This window comes from Erpetoichthys calabaricus, chromosome 11 (genome assembly GCF_900747795.2).
Source record: "Erpetoichthys calabaricus chromosome 11, fErpCal1.3, whole genome shotgun sequence".
NCBI classification, from domain to species: Eukaryota; Metazoa; Chordata; class Cladistia; order Polypteriformes; family Polypteridae; genus Erpetoichthys; species Erpetoichthys calabaricus.
Genome location: NC_041404.2, coordinates 43,584,204 through 43,611,580, shown reverse-complemented (window position 1 = coordinate 43,611,580; position 27,377 = coordinate 43,584,204). Strand labels below are relative to the sequence as shown.

At 41.3% G+C, this 27,377-nt stretch overlaps 1 protein-coding gene across 1 annotated transcript in view; it reads left to right on the top strand.

Annotated features, from left to right (window-relative positions):
• The first annotated feature begins 18,836 nt into the window (after nucleotides 1-18,836).
• Nucleotides 18,837-27,377, top strand: part of zmat2 (zinc finger, matrin-type 2) — a 33,056-nt gene continuing 24,515 nt past the window's right edge. The window contains exons 1-2 of the mRNA XM_028813020.2: nucleotides 18,837-18,948; nucleotides 23,438-23,528. Of these exons, the coding sequence (XP_028668853.2) occupies nucleotides 18,931-18,948; nucleotides 23,438-23,528 (109 nt within the window). The 5' untranslated portion in view covers nucleotides 18,837-18,930. The remainder of the gene's footprint in view (nucleotides 18,949-23,437; nucleotides 23,529-27,377) is intronic.

Below are 27,377 nucleotides of genomic sequence, written 5' to 3'. Positions count from 1 at the left end.
TTAATGACTTCTGCTGGTTGCTTTTTGACTTTGTGTTTTGTGTAGTGTTTTTGGTTCTTCTGAAAGTGAGGCTTAATTTCCTGGTTAAGATCCTAGTGTGTTTATGACTATTTCTTATTTGTTGGTCTTCTACTTAAAAACTGTTCCTTTTCATTCCAAGACAGTAAGTTTGCTGCCATCCCCTACCCCATTACCTAGCAAGAATTTTATTCTGTGTGAGGATATGGACCTTCTGGTGTTTTTTATACAGCAGAGATATTTATTTAAATACTAAATGATAGGCAGACACACACAGAATTAATGCATGTAAACTTTTGTAAAATGCTTCTTGTGCCAATGGCATGAATTTTTACTGGAAGCAAAACACAATTATATTACTTTAAAAGAATCCCACCGAATCAACAAGGTTATTAAGAAGGCAGGCTCATTTATGGAATGTACTCTCGACCCTCTGGAGGTAGCAGAAGAGGAGAGAATGAAAACAAAACTGAGTGCCATTATGCACAATGCTGCACATCACCCCCCTGACACACTAACACTGAGGACTTTCAGGCAATGAATTATTCTGCAGAAGTGTGTCAAGAAACAGTAAGGGGGATCCTTCATACTTATGACAATTTGCCTGCATAATGCTTCACTTGGGATTGTGACTGCCTTTTCTATTTTTAACCAAGTCAAACGTTTTCTTTCTAAGCAAATTTGGTGTGTGTTTGTTTGTTACATTTATGTATTTATTGAACTTCTGTAACAAGGCAAATTTCCCCCTTGGGACAAATGAAGTACTACTTTTGATGTAGGTGGATGAATGGTTGCTCTCCCTGGAATTTTTACACCTTACTAGTACCAGGTTCTACACCCTTTTGCATTCAGAACTGACATAATTGTTTGTGGCATAGATTCAACAAGATCATTACAAAGGTGCTGTATTGGATTGAGATTTGGTTACTTTATACTTATGTCCAAGCCTGCTTGTGTTATGGGGTTTGGGGAGCTGGAGTGCAATCCCCACCCCGGTGTCCACAACTGATAGAATAAAAAAGAAATCCCTGAATTTCTTAGTGTGTGGACCAGAGCACAGTAGCCAGCGACAGATGTTTGTTCATGCCACTCAAAAAAAAAAAAAAATAATAATAATACCTGCCTTATTTCACAAAGATATTGCTTGCTTGCTGGCTTTATCATCACAGTGACAGATTGAGCAGACTTGTATCATTCAATCGATTCTATTAACTTCACTGACGTTGCACTTATGCATTTAGTTTTAATCAGGTCTTCAGTACTGGTCTCGATGTGGTTAAGGTGGTGTCACAGAGTGAGTTCCTGTCACACACTGCCATGAGCTCTAGTTTGATTATTAGCCTAGTCAGTGTCTGTATGGAGTTTGCATGTTCTCCTCATGTGTAAGTGAACTGAGTGTCTACAACAGCAACATTTATTTATATAGCACATTTTCATACAAATAATGCAGCTTAAAGTGCTTTACATAATGAAGAAAGAGAAAAAAATACAAAATAAATCAGAATTAAAATAAGGGAACACTAATTAACATAGAATAAAAGTAAGGTCCAATGGCCAGGGAGGACAGAAAAACCAAAAAAAAAAAAAACACCAGACGGCTGGAGAAAAAAAAAAAATCTGCAGGGGTTCCAGGCCACGATACCACCCAGCCCCCTCTAGGCATTCTACCTGCAGTCTATAACTGCAAATATTATTTTATAGCTGGATACTAGAAGAGTGTCATACATGTGTTGTTGTTAAATGACATCCATCCTTACAAATGTTTAATTTACGTCCACCCTGCCTTACAGACAGCTCCTTAGGTTGCATGTTGCTTATTAAGTGAATGATCTGAAATGTTGCTACAACAGATGTTTAGTTTTTGGTGTAAATAATATCTTGTAGAAGTGCACTATAAACATGAAAAAACTGTCATGTCATTTTCTAACCCTCTTAATACAGACCAGCATTTTGGGCTGGAGTTTATCCCAGCTAGTATAAGGTGCAAGGTAAGAACAAACCCTGGACAGGGTGCCAGTCCAACACACACATACACACCCAACACTCAATTTAGCATCCACAATTCACCAAACCCGCATGACTTTGGATTGTGGGAGGACACCAGAACACCCAATGGAAACCCACACAGACATGGGGAGAACATGCAAACTCTATCCTGGGACCCCTTACTGCAAGGAAGCAGCACCATCACAGTGCAGCCCACATGGAAAAACCTGAATTTATATTTCTCTTCTTCTTCTTCTTCTTCTTCTTCTTATTATTATTATTATCCATCCATCCATTTTCCAACCCACTGAATCCTAACTACAGGGTCACGGGGGTCTGCTGGAGCCAATCCCAGCCAACACAGGGAACAAGGCAGGAACCAATACTGGGCAGGGTGCCAACCCACCGCAGATTATTATTATTATTATTATTATTATTATTATTACCATAGTGCAACTAGTAACTTCAAAAGTATTTCAAAAAATAACCAAAGAAAGAATGTCTTGAAAAAATGCACTTCAAAATTTGGAAATAGATAATGACATATAGTTGCATCAAGCAATACCAAAAAGATAAATATAAAATAAGAATGTATCCATGATGATCTTACTGCTTGTATAGGAAATCTCAAAAATAGAACTAAAAATAGAAGAGTTTTGAAATTAAATTAACATTTGCTGAAACGTATTACTGGTTAAAGTAACAAATGGCATCAGTAATGCTAGTGATTTGATTCTTGCATATTTTTATTATACTGGATGCCTTTAACTGTCACATTATTAGAAGAAAATGGAATTCTGACACAGATTTAATAAAACTGTATGGATTGAGTTTACAGGTACAAGAATGATATATAATTCAGCAGCTGTATAGAAAACTGTCTTTAGATTTGCAAAACAGTGTCAGTGTGGACATTTTTGATGAGTAAAATAAAACTAACAAGATGTGACAAAAAACTGAACACTCTAAAATTAGGAAATGGTGAAAAACTAAAACTAAATAAAACCTAAAATTTAATATCTTTAAAACTAGAAAAACACTGGTTCAAGTGTGCCTTTAACTGCTAGAGTGCCCCCACAAACACCTAGTCACTAGATTCATTCCATTTGATCACTGATGCATATGGATGGTTGGAAAATTAATTTCTAACAGGCACAAATGGTTTCTTATATAGGGGCTCATCACAAATAAACCTAGCCAGAATCAAAGTATGACGTGAAGTCACCTACCATTTGTGTAGATTTAAACTCACTCCTTCCTCTGCTGTATCTGCTTGCACAAAATGAGCTCCCTGGGTCCTGTTCTGCTTATGTAGAAATTCACACTCTTTTTGGTATAACTATGCCTCCCTAAGCACACTTCTAGTATCCAGCAACCAATCTGAAGCATATTGATTAAAACAGCATTAGGGCTACAGAGAAAAAAAATGAGGGACACACACTCTTAAAATAATAGATACCAGACTGGTTCTTCAGAGTAATGCCACCAAAAGACCCATCCACATGAAGGTTCCAGAAAGAACGTTTATTTATTTAGATGCGTAACAGGCCACCATACATTCAAGATTTAAGCTTGTTTTTCTACATATTACAAAGTTTTTCAAAGCATAAAGAACAAACATCATATGCCAAGATCTCTTCTAGGAACAAAATGGTGCTTGGTCAAGCAAAGGTCCTATATAAACAATCCAGCCCAATTAAGAACCATAAAATGCCATTAAAGAACCTGTATTTGTAAGTGTGCAGTGAGGAAAAAGGGTCTATTTCACTATTAAACATTGAAATTTTGGCTTTAATCTCAGAATTTCTACTTTAATCAACAGGTTTCTTAAGCAGGATTCCTCTTGCCTTGTGCCTGCATTCTTGAAAATAAATGTGCCAGAGTGTTTCTTTAAAGTGATGCCATAGGGGAACCATTTCTGGTTCCTAAAAGACCCATCCACGTGAAGATCTGCAAGAACTTCAGTACAGTCAATAATTAAAAATTGCATTAAAAAATTACACCATCCAACCTCTGCTCCTTAGGGACAAGCTGACAGAGATGGGAGTAGATTCATACCTGGTGGCATGGATCGTGGACTGTCTTACAGACAGACCTCAGTATGTGTGTCTCGGGAACTGCAGGTCTGACATTGTGGTTAGCAATACAGGAGCGCTGCAGGGGACTGTACTTTCTCCGGTCCTGTTAAGCCTATATACATCGGACTTCCAATATAACTCGGAGTCCTGCCACGTGCAAAAGTTCACTGACAACACTGCAATCGTGGGCTGCATCAGGAGTGGGCAGGAGGAGGAGTATAGGGATCTAATCAAGGACTTTGTTAAATGGTGCGACTCAAACCACCTACACCTGAACACCAGCAACACCAAGGAGCTGGTGGTGGATTTTAGGAGACCCAGGCCCCTCATGGACCCCGTGATCATCAGAGGTGACTGTGTGCTGAGGGTGCAGACCTATAAATACCAGGGAGTGCAGCTGGATGATAAACTGGACTGGACAGCCAATACTGATGCTCTGTGTAAGAAAGGACAGAGCCAACTATACTTCCTTAGAAGACTGGCATCCTTCAAAATCTGCAATAAGATGCTGCAGATGTTCTACCAGACGGTTGTGGCGAGTGCCCTCTTCTACGCGGTGGTGTGCTGGGGAGGCAGCATAAGGAAGAGAGACGCCTCACGCCTGAACAAACTGGTGAGGAAGGCAGGCTCTATTGTTGGCATGGAGCTGGACAGTTTAACATCTGTGGCAGAGCGAAGGGCGCTCAGCAGGCTCCTATCAATTATGGAGAATCCACTGCATCCACTAAACAGTATCATCTCCAGACAGAGGAGCAGCTTCAGTGACAGACTGCTGTCACTGTCCTGCTCCACTGACAGACTGAGGAGATCGTTCCTCCACCAAACTATGTGACTCTTCAATTCCCCTCCGGGGGGGGGGTAAACGTTAACATTATACAAAGATATTGTCTGTCTGTATACCTGCATTGTTATCACTCTTTCATTTAATATTTTCTTTATCAGTATGCTGCTGCTGGAGTATGTGAATTTCCCCTTGGGATTAATAAAGTATCTATCTATCTATCTATCTATCTATCTATCTATCTATCTATCTATCTATCTATCTATCTATCTATCTATCTATCTATCTATCTATCTATCTATCTATCTATCTATCTATCTATCTATCTATCTATCTATCTATCTATCGAGAGGAGCAGCAGGCAGTGATCACCACACAGAATACATTAACTCCATGTTATTACAGCATTCTGAACATTTGGAATCTTAAAATTCTAAATGTTTAAATATTTCATCCATCCATTTAGGGTTGCAACCGACTAGTAGCATCAATGTAGCATCACCAAATTCCCTAACCTGCATGTCTTTTGAAGAAAACCGGACCACGCCAGAAGAAAACCCACCAGGAAAACATGCAAACTCCAGGTAGGGAACACCCGGGATATGCCCTCCTTACTACGAGGTAGTCACACTACTGTTGTGCAACCGTGCCCCCTACTTGTTTGATTATTAACAGTACTAGCCAACGCCCGCCGTACCATACGGCGGTGTAAAAATAGGAATGGAAAATGGTGAGAAAGGAATTCAGAAATCAAAAAGAAATGAATACTTCTTGAAAGACGCAGTTGTGCATAGGTGTTTTGGTGGAGAAGACAGATAATGAGTCGAAAAATCTAACCGTAGAAAAAGCCACGTACAACTGACCGTGGCTGAAGACTGGTATCAGGTCTGTGCTCTGGTCTTTGGGTATCCGACAATGCATGTAGAATTTCCGGCCAAGCAGGATTACATGTGAAAGTGATAAATAAATCAGGCTTTCCAAATTTACGTACTATGGCCATGGCATCCTGATAGTTTTGTTGCATGTATCTTGGACTTCCTGGAAATGTGGACGGTATTATGATCATTTTGCCTACACGTACATTGTTATTTTCAGTGTTTGCTTGCAGTGCATCTGATAGTCATTTGTATTGTTTCACACGCAGATCTTGTTGATGTAATCTGAGATAGTTAAGACACACGCCCTCTGTTTTAACATACGCATCTACGATGTACTGTTGGAATAGTTTGCCACTGGAGTGCAAAATACTAAATGTATTCCTCATTGCTAATCTGTACGTGTAAAATTGGCATTGAGTAAGCCTTATTCGCTTGGCAGTTCTATTGTCGGGAACATGTTGTAAATCTTTGTGCCAGCCAATGTCTCCATAAGGGTATAAAAGTGAGTAAACCACAGGATCGCAATTCATTTTGAGCGTGGAAATCTGTTTACAGGAGTTGCTATGGGATAGATGCAAATGTCCCTTTCGGCAGGCGGTTCGCCATCTTCTCCGACGAAAATTGCTCCAACATCGGTGTGGCATTGTATCGGGCCAGTGTGGGGAAGGGTTTGGAAGAGGACGAATAGGTATTGAGAAATGCCGTGTCGGCTGCATGTGGGCGGGACCGGTTTTGAAGTGAAAGCAAGACGAACCAGAAGAGTAATATATATAAGAGATAATTTTTTTTAAATGAAGTTAACAATTAATCTGCAAAATGTAATATACATACTTTAATGCATTTCATCATGAAAATTATATAAAATATAAATCTTGGATTCTAAATGATCGAAGTGCCGTAATATTATGGATTATGTATTGTGTTCGCTGCTTGCAACTGCCCAGAGTGCAAGAGGAAGCCCACTAAGAAGCGCGTAGCGATTAATGCTTGGTTCGGAAAGCACCTAGAATAGTCAGTTAGTCAGTCATTTTCCATCCATCCATCCATTTTCCAACCCTCTGAATCTGAACACAGGGGTCTGCTGGAGCCAATCCCATCCAACACAGGGCACAAGGCAGGAAAGAAACCCCAGGCAGGGCGCCAGCCCACCGCAGGGCACATACACACACACACCCACACACCAAGCACACACTAGGGACAATTTAGAATCGCCAGTCCACCTAACTTGCATGTCTTTGGACTGTGGGAGGAAACCGGAGCACCCGGAGGAAACCCACGCAGACACGGGGAGAACATGCAAACTCCACGCAGGGAGGACCCGGGAAGCGAACCCAGGTCTCCTTACTGCGAGGCAGCAGCGCTACCCACTGCTCCACGATGCTGCCTCAGTCATTTTCAAACCTGCTACTGTATATCCTAACACAGGGTCACGGAGGTCTGCTGGAGCCAATCCCAGCCAGCACAGGGCACAAGGCAGGAAAGAAACCCCAGGCAGGGCGCCAGCCCACCGCAGGGCACATACACACACACACCCACACACCAAGCACACACTAGGGACAATTTAGAATCGCCAGTCCACCTAACTTGCATGTCTTTGGACTGTGGGAGGAAACCGGAGCACCCGGAGGAAACCCACGCAGACACGGGAGAACATGCAAACTCCATGCTGGGAGGACCTGTGAAGCGAACCCAGGTCTCCTAACTGTGAGGCAGCACCTAGAATAGGAAGTATTTAATGTGCTACTTTAGTCACAATGGGGTTTGAGAAACTCTAGTAAATTAAACATCGATTTTTAAGATGAAGATTACGGCGTTCTACTTTAATCACAAAATAAACGAGATTAAAGTGGAAATGTCCTGCGAGATTAAAGTAGAAATGTCCTTCAAGATTAATCACGACATCTCCACTTGAAAGTCGAAATTTCGAGTTTTAATCACGAAATAGAAGCTTTTTTCCTCACTGTGTTCCCAATGTTTCTTTTTCCTTTATTTCTGTGGCCCTAATACTCTTCTCTAAGAAACGGAAAGCCATTGCTGGATCCCGTCAGGATCACACATGTGAGACGATGCCTTAACTATTTAACTGGTTCTTTAATGGCATTTTGTGGTTCTTTACTGAATTGTATGAGTCCTCGTAGAACTATTGATTGAAAAAGTACCACTTCATTCTGGGAAGCATTCCCTGCATGTTGGTTCTTTGTGCTTTGAAAAACTTCATAATATACACGTATGCAGGAACAGCCCTTTTAAAATCAGTACTTAATGGTATTTCACACATCTGTTACCATATATTCATAGTTATTGACTGTATTGAAGTTCTTGCAGATCTTCACGTGGATGGGTCTTTTAGGAAACAAAAATGGTTCCCCTATGGTATCGCTTTAAAGAAACACTCTGGCACGTTTATTTTCAGGAGTGCAGGCACAAGGCAAATGTGTAGTTCACAGTAGGACCACCAGGGGCATCGGAGAATCGTTTGTCAGAGGGATAAAAGGGTCGTTTGTAATTCTCTTATCAGCGCTCATGATAGCAATGCAGTCGCATCAAAGCTCTCCACAGGACTGTTAGAACCTATCTTAACAATATCTAAATCTGCGATCAGATACCCGAGCAACAAACCGCTTTCAATGTACTTTGAAACAACGTTTTTTCCACATATTAGGGGATTGTAAAAAGATTTCGACATTATGCGAGTTGGCAGAGATCACTGCATTCATCTTTCGATTTATCTCTTGACCCTGAAAGAACAACGATCTTCAAAACATTGCGTTTGTCAACGAAAGGTTACTCCATCTATCAGTTTAAGGGTCAAAACAACGCGGAGTGTATCATTGAACACTGACACACTCACCAATTCACACTTGTTACCAGTTAAGGGGTGTCGGCACATCTTTGGAATATTTAAAGAACATCGAAATACAGTAGTACACCGAGAAAATTCCAGGCAGGAGAAGAACGCCGCACCTGTTCATTCTTATTATGACTCCTGAGAAATAATGGAACAACCTGAATACCAGTCATATTCTGATGTACCATCAGAGTGACTCAGTTGCACACCCTGCTTCACTGCTCACAAGCGACGAAAACATCAAAATAACAGGAAAAGTCGACGTTTTCACCGACCGTACAGGCGCTCACGGCAATCCGCCATCCAGCACATATCCCTACACTCCTAAAAATAAAGATGCCAAAGTGGTTCTACAGTGCAATACCATAGGAGAATCATTTTTGGTTTCCGAAAGCACCATCCCCACGAAGGTTCAAGAAAGTACTTTTTAAGTAAATTGATTTTGGTTTGTTTAGAGCAGAGCCGGCTCGTCGCATAATCTGCAGAGACGACGGCTAGTAGTGCTGTTTAGATCATGGGGCGACGGAAAAGAGAGAATCATCCATCCATTTTCCAAACCGCTGAATCCAAACACAGGGTCACGGGGGTCTGCTGGAGCCAATCCCAGCCAACACAGGACACAAGGCAGGAAACAATCCCGGGCAGGGTGCCAACCCAACGCAGGACATACACAAACACATACCAAGCACACACTGGGGCCAATTTAGAATCGCCAGTCCACCTAACCTGCATGTCTTTGGACTGTGGGTGGAAACCGGAGCGCCAGGAGGAAACCCAAGCAGACACGGGGAGAACATGCAAACTCCACGCAGGGAGGACCCGGGAAGCGAACCCAGGTCTCGTAACTGCGAGGCAGCAGCGCTACCACTGCGCCACCCCAAGAGAGAATCATTTATTTTTAATATTTTTATACTCATAGTATTGCAACAATATTATTTTCTAAGACATTATAATGTCAAATAAATACAGAGGTGCCAATGCCTCCCACCCACCTCGCTCTACTACAATCAACGCAACGCCCCCCCCCCCCCCCCCTACCAGCCACCATTTTGTGGGGGTTAGGCGATTACTTTCAACCAGAGGGTGGAAGTGACCCAATGAATAGCATAATATTAAAAATAAACTATAAATAACGTAACATGTCAAAAAGACAAAAATCATCTGGTGCCCAAGGAAGAAAAAGAAGTAAAGCGACATTTCAAAACCTGGATGAAGTGAAAGCCACATTTTGAGTGCTCACCTTTCCCAGCATCTCAAAAGAAGAGTTGCTAAAGCACTGTCAAACCCTGTGCACTGCTATAACCCAACACGAGCAGCTAGATATTGATGGCAAGGAACCTGTGATTAAAGTGCAAAATTTTAAAAATTTGCCACCAGAAAACATAACAAATATGGAACTTTTAATCTTTTTGCACAAAAAATAAATAAATAAATAACAGAAATCTACACCAATATGTGTGTAACTCTAAGAATCGCTGCCACTCTTCCAGTTACAGTGTCTTCTTCTGTAAGCTCAAACTCTTTTAAACATACTTAAGGTCTTCAGTGGCGCAAAAATATCTCACAGTTCACCAATATAGTAAAACTGGTAAGGAGTCTTCAGGTTGTTTTTTTGTCCAAAGACCACATGCAGCTAGTGTAAATATAATAGATAGATAGATAGATAGATAGACACACACAATCTGAGTCTGAGCACACAATAAAATGACTAAAAAGGAAAAAAAATAAAGAGAAAGTAAACTTCTGACTTGGCAGTCACAGTGAGGCATTACACAGACGTATTGCTGTTTGTATAAAGGAGTCCCAGTCACGTTTCTTGATACACTTCTGCTGAATAATTCACTGGCTGAAAGTCCTTGATGTTAGTGTGTTTGATCTCCACAATTACAAACGTATCTAATCAGACATCAGTAAAAAGCTTTTAAAAGAAAAACATGAGTCCTGGTTGGCTGCTATCCGTGGGACAATTGAAGCAAAAGATGCTGTTTTGCTGAAATCTATACGTGAAATTCTAAAAAATTAAACAAAATAAAGATCTGAACAAACCCATAAACACCACAGTTGAGACTAATGAGAGTTGTCTGATTAGGCTCACCAGATTTACAAAACGGGGCACAGCTCATTTCTCCAGCAATTGTAGTAGATGCAGAGTAATTTATTTAATAAAACATGTAATCATGTGTGTTGTACCAATGTGTATGTTAAACAGAAGACTGGAAGAGTTGGTCGTTCCGGTATCCTTCAATAAGGGCGCGCACAAAAAGGCAAGCTTCAAAAGGGCGACCTCAATTGAACGATTGTTTTAATCTTCTTGCTTTCGCCTTTTTACACGTTCAATCATTGCCTTTATCTAATAAATTTTCTGTAATAATTTTGTTGCGTCTGCCTTTATTCGCTGCGCCCAATTGAGGTCGCCCTTTTGAAGCTTGCCTTTTTGTGCGCGCCCTTATTGAATAGAACCGGTGGTTCCTGCATATTTGCTAAATGACTGGCGGATTAAAAAAAAAGGGATTTTTTGTTAAATTACAGGACGCAATGCATAAAACTATCAATGACTGGCATGCACCGTGAATTGTGGAACTTTCTATACACAGGCACATGTGTGCCTTTCTAAACGATGCCCAGTCAATTCAGCTGGCTACAGGGGGTCTCCAATCAAGTTGTAGACACATCTTAAGGATAATTAAATCAAAAAAAGATCTACCTCAGCACAATTTGGAGTGCTGTACCAAAGCTTCTGAATACTTATATCAATAAGATTTCAGTTACTGATTTTTCAAAAAATTTGGAAACCTTTCTGATAACGTTTTCACTTTAATATTATGGGATATTGAGTGTAGATCGATGGGCAAAATGGCAAATGCATCCATTTAAAATTGAATCAACAACACCATAAAGTGTGCAGAAAGCAATAGTCTTAATATGTTCTGAATCCACTGTATATTTTATAGTGTCTCTCAGTTTATTTATGAGCAAAGATTAATTATTGGGACTCCAGAGTTTATGGCTGCAGCCCCAACACAGGCTTCCAGTTCATGCTGAAGAAGGGATTTAATGAATCAAAGTGACAATTTATTAGCAGTCATGAAAACTGAAGTCTTTTGGGTCACTCATGACATCTGCCTGTGTGTTTAACTACATCTCATTAATTTGAATGGGCATTTTCAGCTAACTCTTGTTACATGTGCTGTCCATTAGTTTTCACATAATTTATTTTTATAGAAGTGAAGACAAGAATACTCATTTATCCTGGAAAAAGTCAGTAACTGAAGCCTTTCTTTCCAAGCAATTTCTTTATTTAATTTTATTCATGCTCTTATTAAAATCCTTATTTAATCAGATGGCTTGCATTGGCTCTCTGTTTGCTGTGTCAGAAATGAATAGTACTGTAATGAGACTTTCATTTCTCTTTACGATTCTTGGAGTCACATACATCTGGTAAGACTTTCAGTTTAATGGAATCTTCTAATTTTCTTTTTCTTGATTCATTTTAATTCACTTGCTTGTCAAGTTTTTAAAGTTCTTTATGGCTTTTTGTAATTGACCAGAGGACGTTTAAAAATTATTCAGAAGAAGAAAGATGACAGCTAATAAGCTAAGCTGGTGTAATGTCTGCATGTGTATGGGTGTGTGTGTGTTCATCATTATGTACTGTAGCTCCATTTAATAAAATAGCTATAAAAAAAGACAATAAAAATTTAAAAATAGGGATCAAGGTATTCTAATCGTTTCCAGTTCATTTTGCCTTTTGACTCTGCCCTTTCTTGTATAGTTCCTCTGTGTTATGAGACCAGTCCAGCCTGTCATTGATGTGGACCCTCAACTGCTTGTAGGAATGCACCACATCTACATCCACTCCCTGAATAGTGACCAGACATAAGGGCTATTTGGTGAGGCGAAAGTCAATAACAAATTACCTTTTCTGTGAGTTTGGATTTTTCTTGGCATTATCGGCTATGAAATTGATTTATTAATGAAAACCACTTTTCTTTAAATTGTCTGCAGAGAGCCAAGACCTTTTGTCAGTAAGACAATGAGTGAATCAGAGACATGCAGCTTTATATATCGTAAGGAATGCATGCTTAGGTAGCATCCTTGTTCCATGCTTCGGTCACTTGGGGAAGTAACTTGAGCTCAAAAGAAGCACAAGGCCTACAATAAACTTATCAGGAAAGTCTGCTCCATCACTGGGTGAACCCTGAACACACTGGAAGGTGTTGTGGAAAAGAGGATGGTGGCAAAACAAGATGTCTTCATGAACAATCCTCTCCATCACCTCTCTTGGAGCACATTCAGCTATGGGCTCATTCCACCACAGTGTGCTAAGAAGAACCTCTGGGGATCTTTTCTACCCACCGCTATCGGGTAATTCAATGCTCCTTCGCAATGTACTTGTTAAGTTCATGTTGAAAAATCTGCACAATATTCAGCTGTTTATTTATTTATCAGTTCATTGATTGTTTGGCTGTATTATTTATCCTGCAAATCTGTATCCTTGTTTTTTATGTTTCGGCTGCTGTATGCATCTTAATTTCCCTTTGGGGTTAAGAAAAAGTCAAGCAAAATGACACCTTTTATTGTCTAACTAAAAAGATTACAAAATGCAAGCGGCGACTCAGGCCCCTTCTTCGGGCAGAGATGTAATCATTAACCTTTGGGGTTAATAAAGTTTATCTAATCTAATTTTGAGGGTACAAAACAGTTAGGAACCGTGGGATTGTAAACTGGGAACACATTAGTGGCAATAACTGTTCCCTCTTTACCACTGAACTGGAGGAAGACAGTCAGGAGGACCAGTGACTTAATTTTCTCTTCCAGCATGGAAATCCTGCCTCTTCCAATCCAGTTTAATATAAGAATGAGACAAAAAGAAATTCAGGATTCATTCTTCAGCCTGCCTCTGAAGGTAATAGTGATGGGCATTTTCATTCACTTTAGTACATGGATTCTTTTGAACTACCATTTTAGTAAATCAATTCTTCTGATTCATTTTCAGGATTAGACACTGGTGCATATATAAAGCCCCCTCTGATTGCATCAAAAATATATACAGAGTAATTGAATAATTCATACATTATTTTGCATATATATATATGGTGACTAAGTCAGTATGATCAAAGGGGATGGGGGTGGGGGTGGGGGTTGTATAGTTTAATTATTGTGTACATGTCCTTCTTAAGTTGGCATATGCTGGATTTATGTCCAAGTGTCTGTTGATGGCGTTTTCATCTGATAGCCAAGACTCGGCCAACTCTCTGGCGCTTTTTGTACTGGCCTTAAATTTTACTTTTACGTTGTCCCAGTTGAATGTGTGTCCTGTCGATTTAGTATGTGCGTATATCAACGATAGTGCGTCCTTTCTTCTGACGGCGTTGCGATGTTCCTGTACACGTGTTGAGATTCTTTTTGACGTTTGTCCTATGTATACCGCTGAGCAAGAATTGCATGGAATACTATAATCTGCGTTTCGTGTTTCGGCTGTAGATTTCTTGTTTTTAGCATTAAACAGGACCATGCGCAGATTGTTGGTGGGTTTATGTGCTATTCTGATGCCCCACTTGGTCAGGGTGCGTGCCGTGCCTTCTGACACATTATGGTGATACGGGAGTGAATGCTAGGTGGGGTGGGGGTTCTGATTTAAGTCGATTGTATGCTGATTCCTTTGGCATCTGCTGTGTAGACTCCGATTAATGAATGTTTTTGAGTATCCGTTCGAGGTGAAAAGATGGAATAGATAGCGTCTCTCATTAATTTTTGTTTCCTTGGTATTACAATGCGTGTAGACTCGTTTGAATAGGGTTTTCACGCAGCTCCGTTTATGAGATACCGGGTGGTTGCTGGCGAAGTGTAGAATCTTGTCTGAGTAGCATTGTTTGCGGTAAACACTTGTGGTCAGTAAACACTTTAAGGCCAGTACTAAAAGTGCCAGAGAGTTGGCCGAGTCTTGGCTATCAGATGAAAACGCCATCAACAGACACTTGGACATAAATCCAGCATATGCCAACTTAAGAAGGACATGTACACATTAATTAAACTATACAATCCCCCCCCCCCACCCCCCCCTTTGATCATACTGATTTAGATATATATATGTGTGTGTGTGTGTGTGTGTGTGTGCATAGTCCTGTGGTGGGTTGGCACCCTGCCCAGGATTGGTTCCTGCCTTGTGCCCTGTGTTGGCTGTGATTGGCTCCAGCAGACCCCCATGACCCTGTGTTCTGATTCAGCGGGTTGAATAATGGATGGATGGATATGTGTGCATGTGTGTGTGTGTGTGTGTGTGTGTATATAGAACACCAAATCAGAAAAGTTGGTATGGTATAGACAATGCAAATAAAAAAGCAGTGATTCTTAAATTTACTTTGACTTTTAATTCATTGCAGACGGTATGATTATTCATTGTTTTGTCTTTTCAGCTTCATTTCATTTGTTAATATACATGCACTACTGCATTTCAGCCCTGTAACACATTCCAAAAAATGTGGGACAGGGGCAAATTAGGGCCAGTAATGAGGTAAAATAATGAAATGATGTGACTTCAAACAGGTGATGTCAACAGGTGAATGTAATCCTGATTTGATGCAAAAGCAGTATCCACAAAAGGTTGAGTCTTTGAGGAGCAAAGATGTGCAGAGGATATTTAGTTTGTCAACACATTTGTGAGAAAATAATTGAAATGTTTAAGAACAATGTTCATAAAAGAAAGATTGGAAGGGATTTGCATATTTCTCCCTCCACAGTGCATCATATTATTAAACGATTCGAGGAATCTGGAGGAATTTGAGTGTGTAAAGGACCAGGGAGCAAGCCTAAGCTGAATACTCGTGATCTCATATCCTTCAGAGGGCACTGCATCAAGAACCATCACTTATCAATAGCTAATATAACCAAATAGGCAAGGGATTACTTTGGCAAATCTTTGTCAGAGGAATCAGAATTCCAGATCTTTTTTTGGAGGAAATGGACGCTGTACTGTATGTTCCAGACCAAAAATGAGAAGGGCGATCCAGGCTGTTATCAGCAACAAGTCCAAAAGCCCAAGGTCCGTCACGATATGGGGTTGTATCCGTGCCCATGGCAAAGGGAATAAATACTTCTGTGATAACAGCATTAATACAGAAAAGTACATTGAGATTTTAGAGCAGCATATGCTGTCTTCAACACAACATCTTTTTCAGAGACATCCTTATGGCAATGTAAAACCACATTCTGCACACATTACAAAGGCATGGCTCTGGAAGAAGAGGGTACAGGTACTGGACTGGCCTGCCTGCAGTCCTGACCCATCCACAATATAGAGAGATGTGGAGAATTTTGAAATGAAAAATGCGACAATGACAACCCCATACTGCTGTACACCTTAAGACGCAGGAAGAATGAGACAAAATAATACCTGAAATGTTTCATTACTTGGTATCCTCAGTGCCTAAGTTTCTTTTATGTGTTTTGATAAGGAACAACTGCATTACAAAATGGTAAATGCTTTACCATCCCAGCGCTGGTTTGAGAGAGGAATCAAGGAGGCCATTTACGTGAAAAAGGAACGACCATCTCTGAACAGAGGAGGGGGCCTAAGGGTACATCTGTCGCCATCTTACAATGCTGTGATTGCAGCCATTCCTCAACCCTCTATGAATGGTTCACACGTCTACTAATCAGTGGACAATTTGCATATCACTGATCAACTGGCCCTTTGTCAATGGTGCTAGTCTCTGTGATTAAGCAAAGGTACTGTTTATAAGGTTGGGGAAACCTGCAGTCAATTGAGACTGAGGAAGAGACTTGAATAAGTTTCGAAATATTTCTCCCACTTAAAAACTTTGTCCAGATGAACAGAATCAAATTTCTAGGATTTCCTTACCTGGATTATTGAGCATGCATCGAGACATAACCTGATTCTGCTTCAGCCTCACTACAAACCAAGAGTCAGGGTCCTACCTGCAACCACATGCTCATTCAGGAAGTGGTCCCCTGAAGCAGAGCAGGCTCTGAGGGAATGCTTTGGAACTACGGACTGGGATATCCTGCAGGGATCACAAAGTGAGAACATTGAGGAGGTTGTTGACTGCACTACTGACTACATCAACTTCTGTATGGACATTGTAGTTCCAGTAAGAACAGTATGCTGCTATGCTAACAACAAGCCATGGATTATAAGTGACATCAAGGGCCTTTTGAACCAGAAGCAAAGGGCTTTTAAAGGCGGTGATCAGCATGAGCTCAAGCGCGTGCATAAGGAACTCAGAGTCCAGCTCAGGGCAGCGAAGGAGCAGTACAGAAGAAAGCTGGAGCAGAAGTTGCAGAATAACAGCATGAAGGAAGTGTGGGATAGCATGAAGATCATCACTGGCTGCAGCTCGAAGCAGGGTGCCACCATCGAGAGAGACATGGAGAGAGCAAACCAAATGAACAACATCTTTAACAGGTTTGACCACCCTAACCCACTCGCACCTCGGAGTACTACACCCTCCACCCATCCTTCTGCTGATACCAGCATAGCAGAGACATCCCCACCCACAATTACGGCAGCGCAGGTGAGCAAAGAGCTGAAGAGACTTCATGCCAGCAAAGCAGCGGGTCGAGATGGAGTATCGCCACGACTGCTGAAGGCCTGTGCGTTGGAGCTGGGGAGTCCTCTACAGCGCATCTTCAACCTGAGCCTGGAACAGGGGAGAGTCCCGAGGCTTTGGAAAACATCTTGTATCACCCCAGTCCCAAAAGTATCACGTCCTAGTGAGCTGAACGACTTCCGGCCTGTCGCTCTGACGTCACATGTGATGAAGAGACCATGGAGCGGCTGCTGCTTCACCACCTGAGGCCACTGTACGCCACGCCCTCGACCCTCCGCAGTTCTCATACCAGGAGAAGGTGGGAGCGGAGGATGCCATCATCTATATGCTACACCAATCACTCTCCCACTTGGACAGAGGCAGTGGTGCTGTAAGAATTATGTTTCTAGACTTCTCTAGCGCCTTCAACACCATCCAACCTCTGCTCCTCAGGAACAAGCTGACAGAGATGGGAGTAGATTCATATCTAGTGGCATGGATTGTGGACTATCTTACAAACAGACCTTAGTATGTGCGTCTCGAAACTGCAGGTCTGACATTGTGGTCAGCAACACAGGAGCGCCGCAGGGGACTGAATTTCTCTGGTCCTGTTCAGTCTATATACATCGGACTTCCAGTATAACTCGGAGTCCTGCCAAATGCAAAAGTTCGCTGACAACACTGCTATCGTGGGCTGTATCAGGAGTGGGCAGGAGGAGGAGTATAGGAACCTAATCAAGGACTTTGTTAAATGGTGCGACTCAAACCACCTACACCTGAACACCAGCAAACCCAAGGAGCTGATGGTGGATTTTAGGAGGACCAGGCCCCTCCTGGACCCCGTGATCATCAGAGGTGACTGTGTGCAGAGGGTACAGACCTATAAATACCTGGGAGTGCAGCTGGATGATAAATTGGACTGGACTGCCAATAATGATTCTCTGTGCAAGAGAGGACAGAGCCGGCTATACTTCCTTAGAAGACTGGCGTCCTTCAACATCTGCAATAAGATGCTGCAGATGTTCTATCTCTGTCTATACTTCCTTAGAAGACTGGCGTCCTTCAACATCTGCAATAAGATGCTGCAGATGTTCTATCAGACGGTTATGGCGAATGCCCTCTTCTACGCATCTACGCAGTAGTGTGCTGGGGAGGCAGCATAAAGAAGAAGGACACCTCACGCCTGGATAAACTGGTGAGGAAGGCAGGCTCTATTGTAGGCATGGAGTTGGACAGTTTGACATCCGTGGCAGAGCGACGGGTGCTCTCAGCAGGCTCCTATCAATTATGGAGAATCCACTGCATCCACTAAACAATGTCATCTCCAGACAGAGGAGCAGCTTCAGCGACAGACTGCTGTCACTGTCCTGCTCCACTAACAGACTGAGGAGATCGTTCCTCCTCCAAACTATTCGACTCTTCAATTCCACCCGGGAGGGGGGGGGGGGGGGGGGGGGGGGGTAAACGTTAACATTATTCAGTTATTGTCTGTTTTTACCTACATTTTTATTACTCTTTAATTTAATAGTTTTTTTTTTTATCAGTATGCTGCTGCTGGAGTATGTGAATTTCCCCTTGGGATTAATAAAGTATCTATCTATCTATCTATCTATCTATCTATCTATCTATCTATCTATCTATCTATCTATCTATCTATCTATCATGCCCAGCAACTTCTCTATCCTATCTGTAGAACGGCTAGGCAATGATAGTACGTCACTTCCGCTGTAGTAGACCGTAGGTTACTTCCAGTGCTTAGTTTGCGACAGCCGGTTTATGTATTGCTGCGAAGATGGCGTCTGGTAGCGGGGTATGTACTTATTTTGACTTTAATATTTTAACTGATCGGGTATAATATGGCCATTATCTTTTGTGTTCTTCAGCATGAAATTGTTTAAACATTTCTCAATTGTATTCCACTGTTTCTATTTCACCTAAAGCTGTTGACCCTCGATATGTAGTCGTAAACAAACAGCATAACGACAGAAGTGTAATTTCGAATAAATGTATTTATTGTGAAGTCAAAGAACTGTTTCCATATGTATATGCATTATTAAGTAGACGGTGATCGTTTTTTCGGGTCGAACATATTCGCCTTTTCCTAAAGTTTTAACACGTTTGTTTCGTTTAATAATTCGTCGATCAATTCGTGCATACTGTTAAAGAAGCTGCGTTGTATATGGGGATTATTTGATTCCACACGTTTGATTTAAAGAAGCCCGTTTACAGTTCATTAATTTTTTTTTTCTTATCCAGTGATATTTATTAAGTTCAGGCTTAGGGTGCTTTCGCATAAAAACATCAGAATATCTTTTACATCTTGCCTGCATAAGGGGCTTGATCTGCCTCAAAATATTGCATGTTGTAATATGTTCAGTTAATCTATAAAAGGTGCCGTTTTGCTTCACTTTTCTTTGCATCCATAATAGTTAACACGGTTCAACTCCTTACTACTTCAGTTGGTGTAAAAAGTGCATCCACTGGTGAGCCTTCTTTGTGATGAATGTGGTATTAATGTCCCAGCTGAGAGTGATTGTGATAGTTGTGCTGAAAAATGTGAAGGATTCACCCATATTGGGTAGAGATCATTAATTTCGAAACAGGCAGGTTATAACTACAGTTTGCAAAAGTCGATTACCATTTCTGCTGTCTTGGGGGTATTTAGTACCAGGTTATTGGTAGTCACCAAGCCACAAGCCAAGACTTTCATTTTGAATGGTGTTTCCAATACGTCAATAATGGTGGTGTCCTCGGCAAACGGTTAATTTTACTTAGGGGTCAGTGGACCTACAGTCATTGGTATACAATGAATAAAGAGTATGGGGTGAGTAAACAAAAAAAAATGTAAATTCATATACAATTGGAAGCTTTCAGTTCAGCTTGTAGAAGTCCTGTTAGCAACAATTCAGGGACAGTGGTGTTAAATGCTAAACTGAATCTTGCAAACAGTATTCTGGTGAAGGCTCCTTTACAGTTTCCTTTACGCAAATTTCCTTTTTTAAGTGCAGTGGGCCTATAATCATTTTGGCAACTTATTTATTTATTTTTTTTTGGGAACTGGAACAATAACAGAATATTTAAATTAATCTGGAACAGTACACTGAGCAAGAGTATGTAGTGAAGGTAGTGAAGCATGGAGCAAGCAGGCTTGCCCAGTGTTTGATTGCTGTGGGTGAGAGTGAATCGGGGCTAGCAGACCTTTCATAGATATGTCTTGCAAACATCTTCCAGACTTGGAATAGTGAGTACTGTACCATACACCATTTAGAAAGAACACCACGCATATCTCTCCCGGCTGGCCTGAGAACGCCTCGGGATTCTCCCAGAAGAGCTAGAAGAAGTGGCCGGGGAGAGGGAAGTCTGGGCATCTCTGCTCAAGCTGCTGCCCTCGTGACCCGATCTCGGATAAGCGGAAGAGGATGGATGGATGGACCATGCATATCCACTCCAATAAACAATAGCAGATGGGGAAATATCTTGGCTTTAGTAAGCTGACTTCCAAGAGAAGAGAAGCATTAATTCCATGAATTATCATGCATTGCTCACTGCATGTAGAACCATTTCCATACATTTGTGTGAAGTGTACTTTTTAAAAGCTTTCATCTGTGTTGAAGTTGTACTTGTCCAGCAGTCAACTTTCTAACTTGTGCATCCAGTTAAGGGTTATAGAGAAACAGTACCCATTTCAACAGCATTGGGTACAATGCAAGAATCAGCCATTAATGGTTTGCCAGTCATTTTGCACACCATGCTGAGACAATTTTAGGGTTGGTGATTAACCTGACATGCATGTCTTTAGAATGTGAGGAGATTACCATGGGGAGAATGGACAGACTCCTCAAAACGCACTCCATAACATGGATTTAAACCCATGACTCTGCATCTGTGAGGCATTGACACTAATCACAATTACACTGTGATATTTATATGATGCAATTAATTTTTGTATAGTCCAAAATCACACAAGGAGAGCTGGAATGGGCTTTAACAGGCACTGTCTTTTGACGGCCCCAACCTTGACTCTCTAAAAAGACAAGAAAAAAACTCCCAAAAAAACCTTGTAGAGAAAAAAAAATGGAAAAAACTTTTGGAAAAGCAATTCAGAGAGACCCCTTTCCAGATAGGTTGGGCATGCTGTGGGTGTTTAATAAAAGGGGGTCGATACAATACACAGAACAACACGATAATCCTCAGTATAGTACAATAGTAATATTACAAGTATGGAGCACAATGCAAGAGTAGGTGATATCACATAATATGATTCAGATTTGTTCCGGCCTTCAAGCTGCCTCCCCTCTACTGGCCGTTCCACAGCTGAGTCAGTGCTGGCCCGGCCAATCTTACAAAAGACCCTTCTACCTGACAATTCGATAATGGATTAGATCATTTAAAAGAATTCTGGTCCCTTCCAGTTTCATATGTCGCTTTTACACTACCACTCTGATGTGACTTGATTCCAGTATTTTTCATATATCTGATATGGACCTGTGTCTGTTTTTTTTTTTTTTTTTTTGTCCCCCTTATGTGTTATTGAGTTCTACTGTTGCACTCTTAAATTTAGGGTCAATCCATGTGAAATCAACAGAGGCCTCATCCCCAATTTGCTTCATACTTTACTGTAGTAATTGTGTTGTAGAAAAAACTAGTTGCCAAATTTTAGGCTTGTGTTTTTATTACCTGTATATGAGATATGAAGGCTTTAAAAAGGAGGTGTACCCATAAGTTAACTGTAAACAAGTGCTACTGAAACGGGGGCCCTGAAGGGCCACAGTGGCTGCAGGTTTTCATTTCAGCCCAATTGCTTAGTTAGAAACCAATGATTGCCAGTCTGGGACCTTATTTAATTTTATGGCATGTTAGCCTGCAATCCAATGTTGTTATATCGTAGATTTTTTTTCCTTTCCAATGAAATCATCCAAATGATTTGAAGCCTAAAACAGATCATTTTCAGTCTGTCACAATTTTCTCTTAAGTGTTTTATTAAACCGAATAGTGCATGATGACTCCACCTAGGTGTAAACAGGAACAAGTGAGATGGAGAACTGCTGGCTCCTTTGTCAGTTGAATTTTGTTTCTAATAAGGAGCCATTAAAAACACTGATTGCAGCTGTTTAAGACTGAAATAAGCAATTAAGGGTGAGCAACCTTAACAGGTGAGACCACTAAAATGAAGCTGAAAAATGTCACTTGAGCAATAAGCGCTTATTTAGCAATAATTGACATCTCATTAAGAAACTGGTCAGGTGAGGTCAAGTTGGGGAGCATGCACTGGTACAACATGTTGCCACACCCATCTTACGACGAAACAGCTCAGGATCCTGTTTGGCAACCCCCCCATGCAGATACGTGGCCCAGCCCCCACCCCCTTCCTGAAATACCCATCTATGTGCTGCAGCCAGGTGTTACATGGGTGGCCCCTTTCCCTGGTCCAGCCACTCAGGTCCTCAAAAAGAGGATCTTGTGAGCCGGATGACCCTCAGGGAATCGCGCCACATGGCTGTAGTGCCATTACTTATGCTTCCTCACAATGCGGGTAATGTGCCTCATTCGGGACTCCGTGATCAACCGCTCATTCAACTTAAAGTCAAACCAGTGGTACCCAAGGATTATCCGAAGAGACAGTACTGCAGGAGTCCAGTTTTCATCTCAGGTCACTGGACAGCGTCCATGTCTTCCAACCATATAGAAACAGGGTTGGAAGAAAAACCTGTAGCCACTGTGGCCCTCCAGGACCGATGTTGTCTACCCTGGCCATCAGACCTTACTCCTTTTCTATGTTAACTAATGTTGTCTTATTTTAATTTCTTATTTTGTCTTTTATTTTTCTTTTCTTCATTATGTAAAGCACTTTGAGCTACTTTTTGTATGAAAACGTGCTATATAAATAAATGTTGTTGTTGTTGTTGTACCCCGTACTAAAAAATGAAAATGTTCCCCAAATTATAACTTTGAAACTTTTAATGATAGGTAATATTTTCAGGGGAATTTTCTTTAGTGTTAGATGTCTTTAACTTCTAAAATAGTCACTTATAGCAACTAGGTGCCCATTTTTCGGTTTGCTCAGAACTCCTCAAAAGGTGCTAAGAAGATCGAGAAACTATCATTATAGAAATATTAGTCTGATCTGCTCAGCCCAATGTGTTACCACTCTTGCTTGAAAAAGTGTGAATAAATGCATGGACAGTAAAAGAGAATTATAAAAAAAAAATTTGTAAATTTTCAAATTAAACAATGCACTTCCTTTTAGTGAAATCTGCATTTGTTAAACAAACGTTAATTATTTATTCTCCCTCCTTTAGGCTAAAAATGACTTCAGAAGAAAATGGGATAAGGATGAATATGAAAAGTTAGCTCAGAAACGCTTGACAGAAGAACGGGAAAAGAAAGATGGTAAGCAAACCTATTGTAATTAATTACTTGTTTGGTATATTTAAAATCACCTATCCATCCATTACTGATTCTGTTTGGTTCTGGTCTCTGGGTCACAGGGTTTGGACAGCTTCAGCAGTGTTGAGTGCAAAACGGAAGCAAAGTCTGAACTGAGTGCCAGTACATTGTAGTAGCTGAAATCATTGTGTCATGGTATTTTTATATTTCCTTTTCTGAGACTTTTATTCAAAGTGGCTTGCATGTTTTAAGAGTAAAGTAATGTTGTTGCTGTATATCTAAATGTGAACATTGGCACATGAAGTAAACTGCTTAATAAGTTAGTTGTGAATGTTGCACCTGTCGGCTAGTGTTTTGTGGTCCTTCAAGCAACTTTGAGAAGGTCTCTAGTTTGTTGCACCATTCACACGATTTGTTTTTTTAAGTAGGAAAAAAAGTTAGGATGACTTGTTCACAGACAAAATTAAAAATGACATATTTCTACAAATTTCAATGGCCAAGTAATATTTACAGTGCATCCGGAACGTATTCACAGCGTATCACTTTTTCCACATTTTGTTATGTTACAGCCTTATTCCAAAATGGATTAAATTCATTTTTTTCCTCAGAATTCTACACACAACACCCCATAATGACAACGTGAAAAAAGTTTACTTGAGGTTTTTGCAAATTTATTAAAAATAAAAAAATTGAGAAAGCACATGTACATAAGTATTCCCAGCCTTTGCTAAATACTTTGTCGATGTACCTTTGGCAGATATTACAGCCTCAAGTCTTTTTGAATATGATGCCACAAGCTTGGCACACCTATCCTTGGCCAGGTTCGCCCATTCCTCCACTGAAAAATATCCTCACAGCATTATGCTGCCACCACAATGCTTCACTGCTCCCATTAAGGGGTTGCCACAGCAGATCATCTTCCATATCTCTCTGTCCTCTGCATCTTGTTCTGTTTCACCCATCACCTGCATATCCTCTCTCACCACATCCATAAACCTTCTCTTAGGCTTTCCTGTTTTTCTCTTGCCTGGCAGCTCTTATCCTTAAAGGATACTCGGCATCTCTCCTCTGCACATGTCGAAACCAACACAATCTCGCCTCTCTGACGTTGTCTCCCATCCGTCCAACTTGGGCTGACCCTCTAATGTACTCATTTCTAATCCTATCCATCCTCGTCACCCCAATGCAAATCTTAGCATCTTTAACTCTGCCACCTCCAGCTCTGTCTCCTGCTTTCTGGTCAGTGCCACCGTCTCCAACCCATGTAACATAGCTGGTCTTACTACCGTCCCGTAGACCTTCCCTTTCACTCTTGCTGAATCCGTCTGTCACAAATCACTCTTGACACTCTGCTACACCCATTCCACCCTGCCTGCGCTCTCTTTTTCACCTCTCTTCCACAATCCCCATTACTCTGTACTGTTGATCCCAAGTATTTAAACTCCTCTACCTTTGCCAACTCTACTCCTTGCATCCTCACCATTCCACTGACCTCCCTCGCATTCACACACATGTATTCTGTCTTGTTCCTACTGACCTTCATTCGTCTCCTCTCTAGAGCATATCTCCACCTCTCCAGGGTCTCCTCAACCTGCTCCCTACTCTCGCTACACAATGTCATCAGCAAACATCTGTCTAATCTCCTCTGTCAACCTGTCCATCACCATTGCAAATAAGAAAGGGCTCAGAGCTGATCCCTGATGTAATCCCACCTCCATCTTGAATGCATCCATCACTCCTACCGCAGACCTCACCACAGTCACACTTCCCTCGTACATATCCTGTACAACTCTTACATACTTCCCTGCCACTCCCGACTTCCTCATACAATACCACAACTCCTCTCGAGGCACCCTGTCATATGCTTTCTCCAGGTCCACAAAGATGCAATGCAACTCCTGCTGGCATTATCTATACTTCTCCATCAACACCCTCAGAGCAAACATTGCATCTGTGGTGCTCTTTCTTGGCATGACACCATACTGCTGCTCACTAATCATTACCTCACTTCTTAACCTAGCTTCCACTACTCTTTCCCATAACTTCATGCTGTGGTTCATCAATTTTATCCCCCTGTAGTTACTACAGTCCTGCACATCCCCCTTATTCTTAAATATTGGCACCAGTACACTTCTTCTCCACTCCTCAGGCATCCTCTCACTGTCCAAGATTCCATTAAACAATCTGGTTAAAAACTCCACTGCCATCTCTCCTAAACACCTCCATGCTTCCACAGGTAATGTCATCTGGACCAACGGCTTTTCCATTCTTCATCCTCTTCATAGCTGTCCTTACTTCCCTCTTGCTAATCTGTTGCACTTCCTGAGTCATTATCTCCACATCATCCAACCTCATCTTTCTCTCTCGTTCTCTGCATTCATCAGCCTCTCAAAGTACTCTTTCCATCTGCTCAACTCACCCTCCTCGCTTGTGAGTATGTTTCCATCTTTATCCTTTATTACCCATACCTGCTGCACATCTTTCCCAGCTCAGTCCCTCTGTCTAGCCAATCAGTACAGGTCCTTTTCTCCCTCTTTAGTGTCCAACCTCTCATACAACTCATCATATGCTTTTTCTTTAGCCTTCACCACCTCTCTCTCTTCACCTTGCGTCTTATCTCCTTGTACTCGTGTCTACTTTCTGCATCTCTCTGACTCTCCCACTTTTTCTTTGCCATCCTCTTCCTCTGGATACTCTCCTGTACTTCCCCATTCCACCACCAGGTTTCCTTTTCCTCCTTCCTCTGTCCAGATGTCACGCCAAGCACCCTTCTTGCTGTCACCCTTACTACATCTGCTGTAGTTTCCCAACTGTCTGGTAATTCTTCACTGCCACCCAGTGCCTGTCTCGCTTTCTCCCTAAACTCAACCTTGCAGTCTTCCTTTTTCAACTTCCACCATTTGGTCCTTGGCTCTGCCCTCACTCTCTTCCTCTTCTTAATCTCCAACGTCATCCTACAGACCACCATCCTATGCTACTTAACTACACTTTCCCCTGCCACTACTTTGCAGTCTTCGATCTACTTCTGTGTGCATCTTCCTCCACTCTTGTACGTCACCCTATGTTCCTCCCTCTTCTTAAAATACATATTCACCACAGCCATGTCCATCCTTTTGGCAAAATCCACTATCCTCTGACCTTCTTCATTCCTCTTCTTGACACCATACCTACCCATCACGTCCTCATCTCCTCTGTTCCCTTCACCAACATGTCCATTGAAATCCGCAACAATCACCACTTTCTGTCCCTTGGGTACATTGTTGATCACTTCATCCAACTCACTCCAAAAATCTTCTTTTTCATCCATTGCACACCCAACTTGTGGGCAACAATACAAATTTCCATACCAGATCAGTCGAGCCACAGGTTAACAACGACCGTCACCAGTACTGTTAGTCAACAGGGTGCTGGCGGAAATTGGGCTACTGTTGGCTGAAGAAGAGGGGGGAGACGTGTCCGGAGGCAGGAGGAGAGAAAGCAAAAAAAATTACTGTAGAAAATTAAACAAGAAGGTCATTTACACAGTAAGTAAAATTAGAGCGAAATAGACACTAGGAAGAACTTGTCAAATGTCCTTCTATCACATCTAAAAAATAAATCAACTTGTCTGCCCCTGGACATCAGTTGAAAAGAGCTGAAAGAATAGAATTATGCTCAGTTATTTGAGAAAAGTTCATTGCTTTTGTGTTAAGATAAAACTCTTGAAAGCTACATTTTAAACTTGAAGTATGGTAGTCACTAGAAAATTACAGTGATCCAGCTGAATCATTCCTTACTGCACAAATTAAATTAATCCAGATTGAGTGTATCCTTCTGCAAGCATTAACTGTAGTCAGTATTTCTGTACTTCTG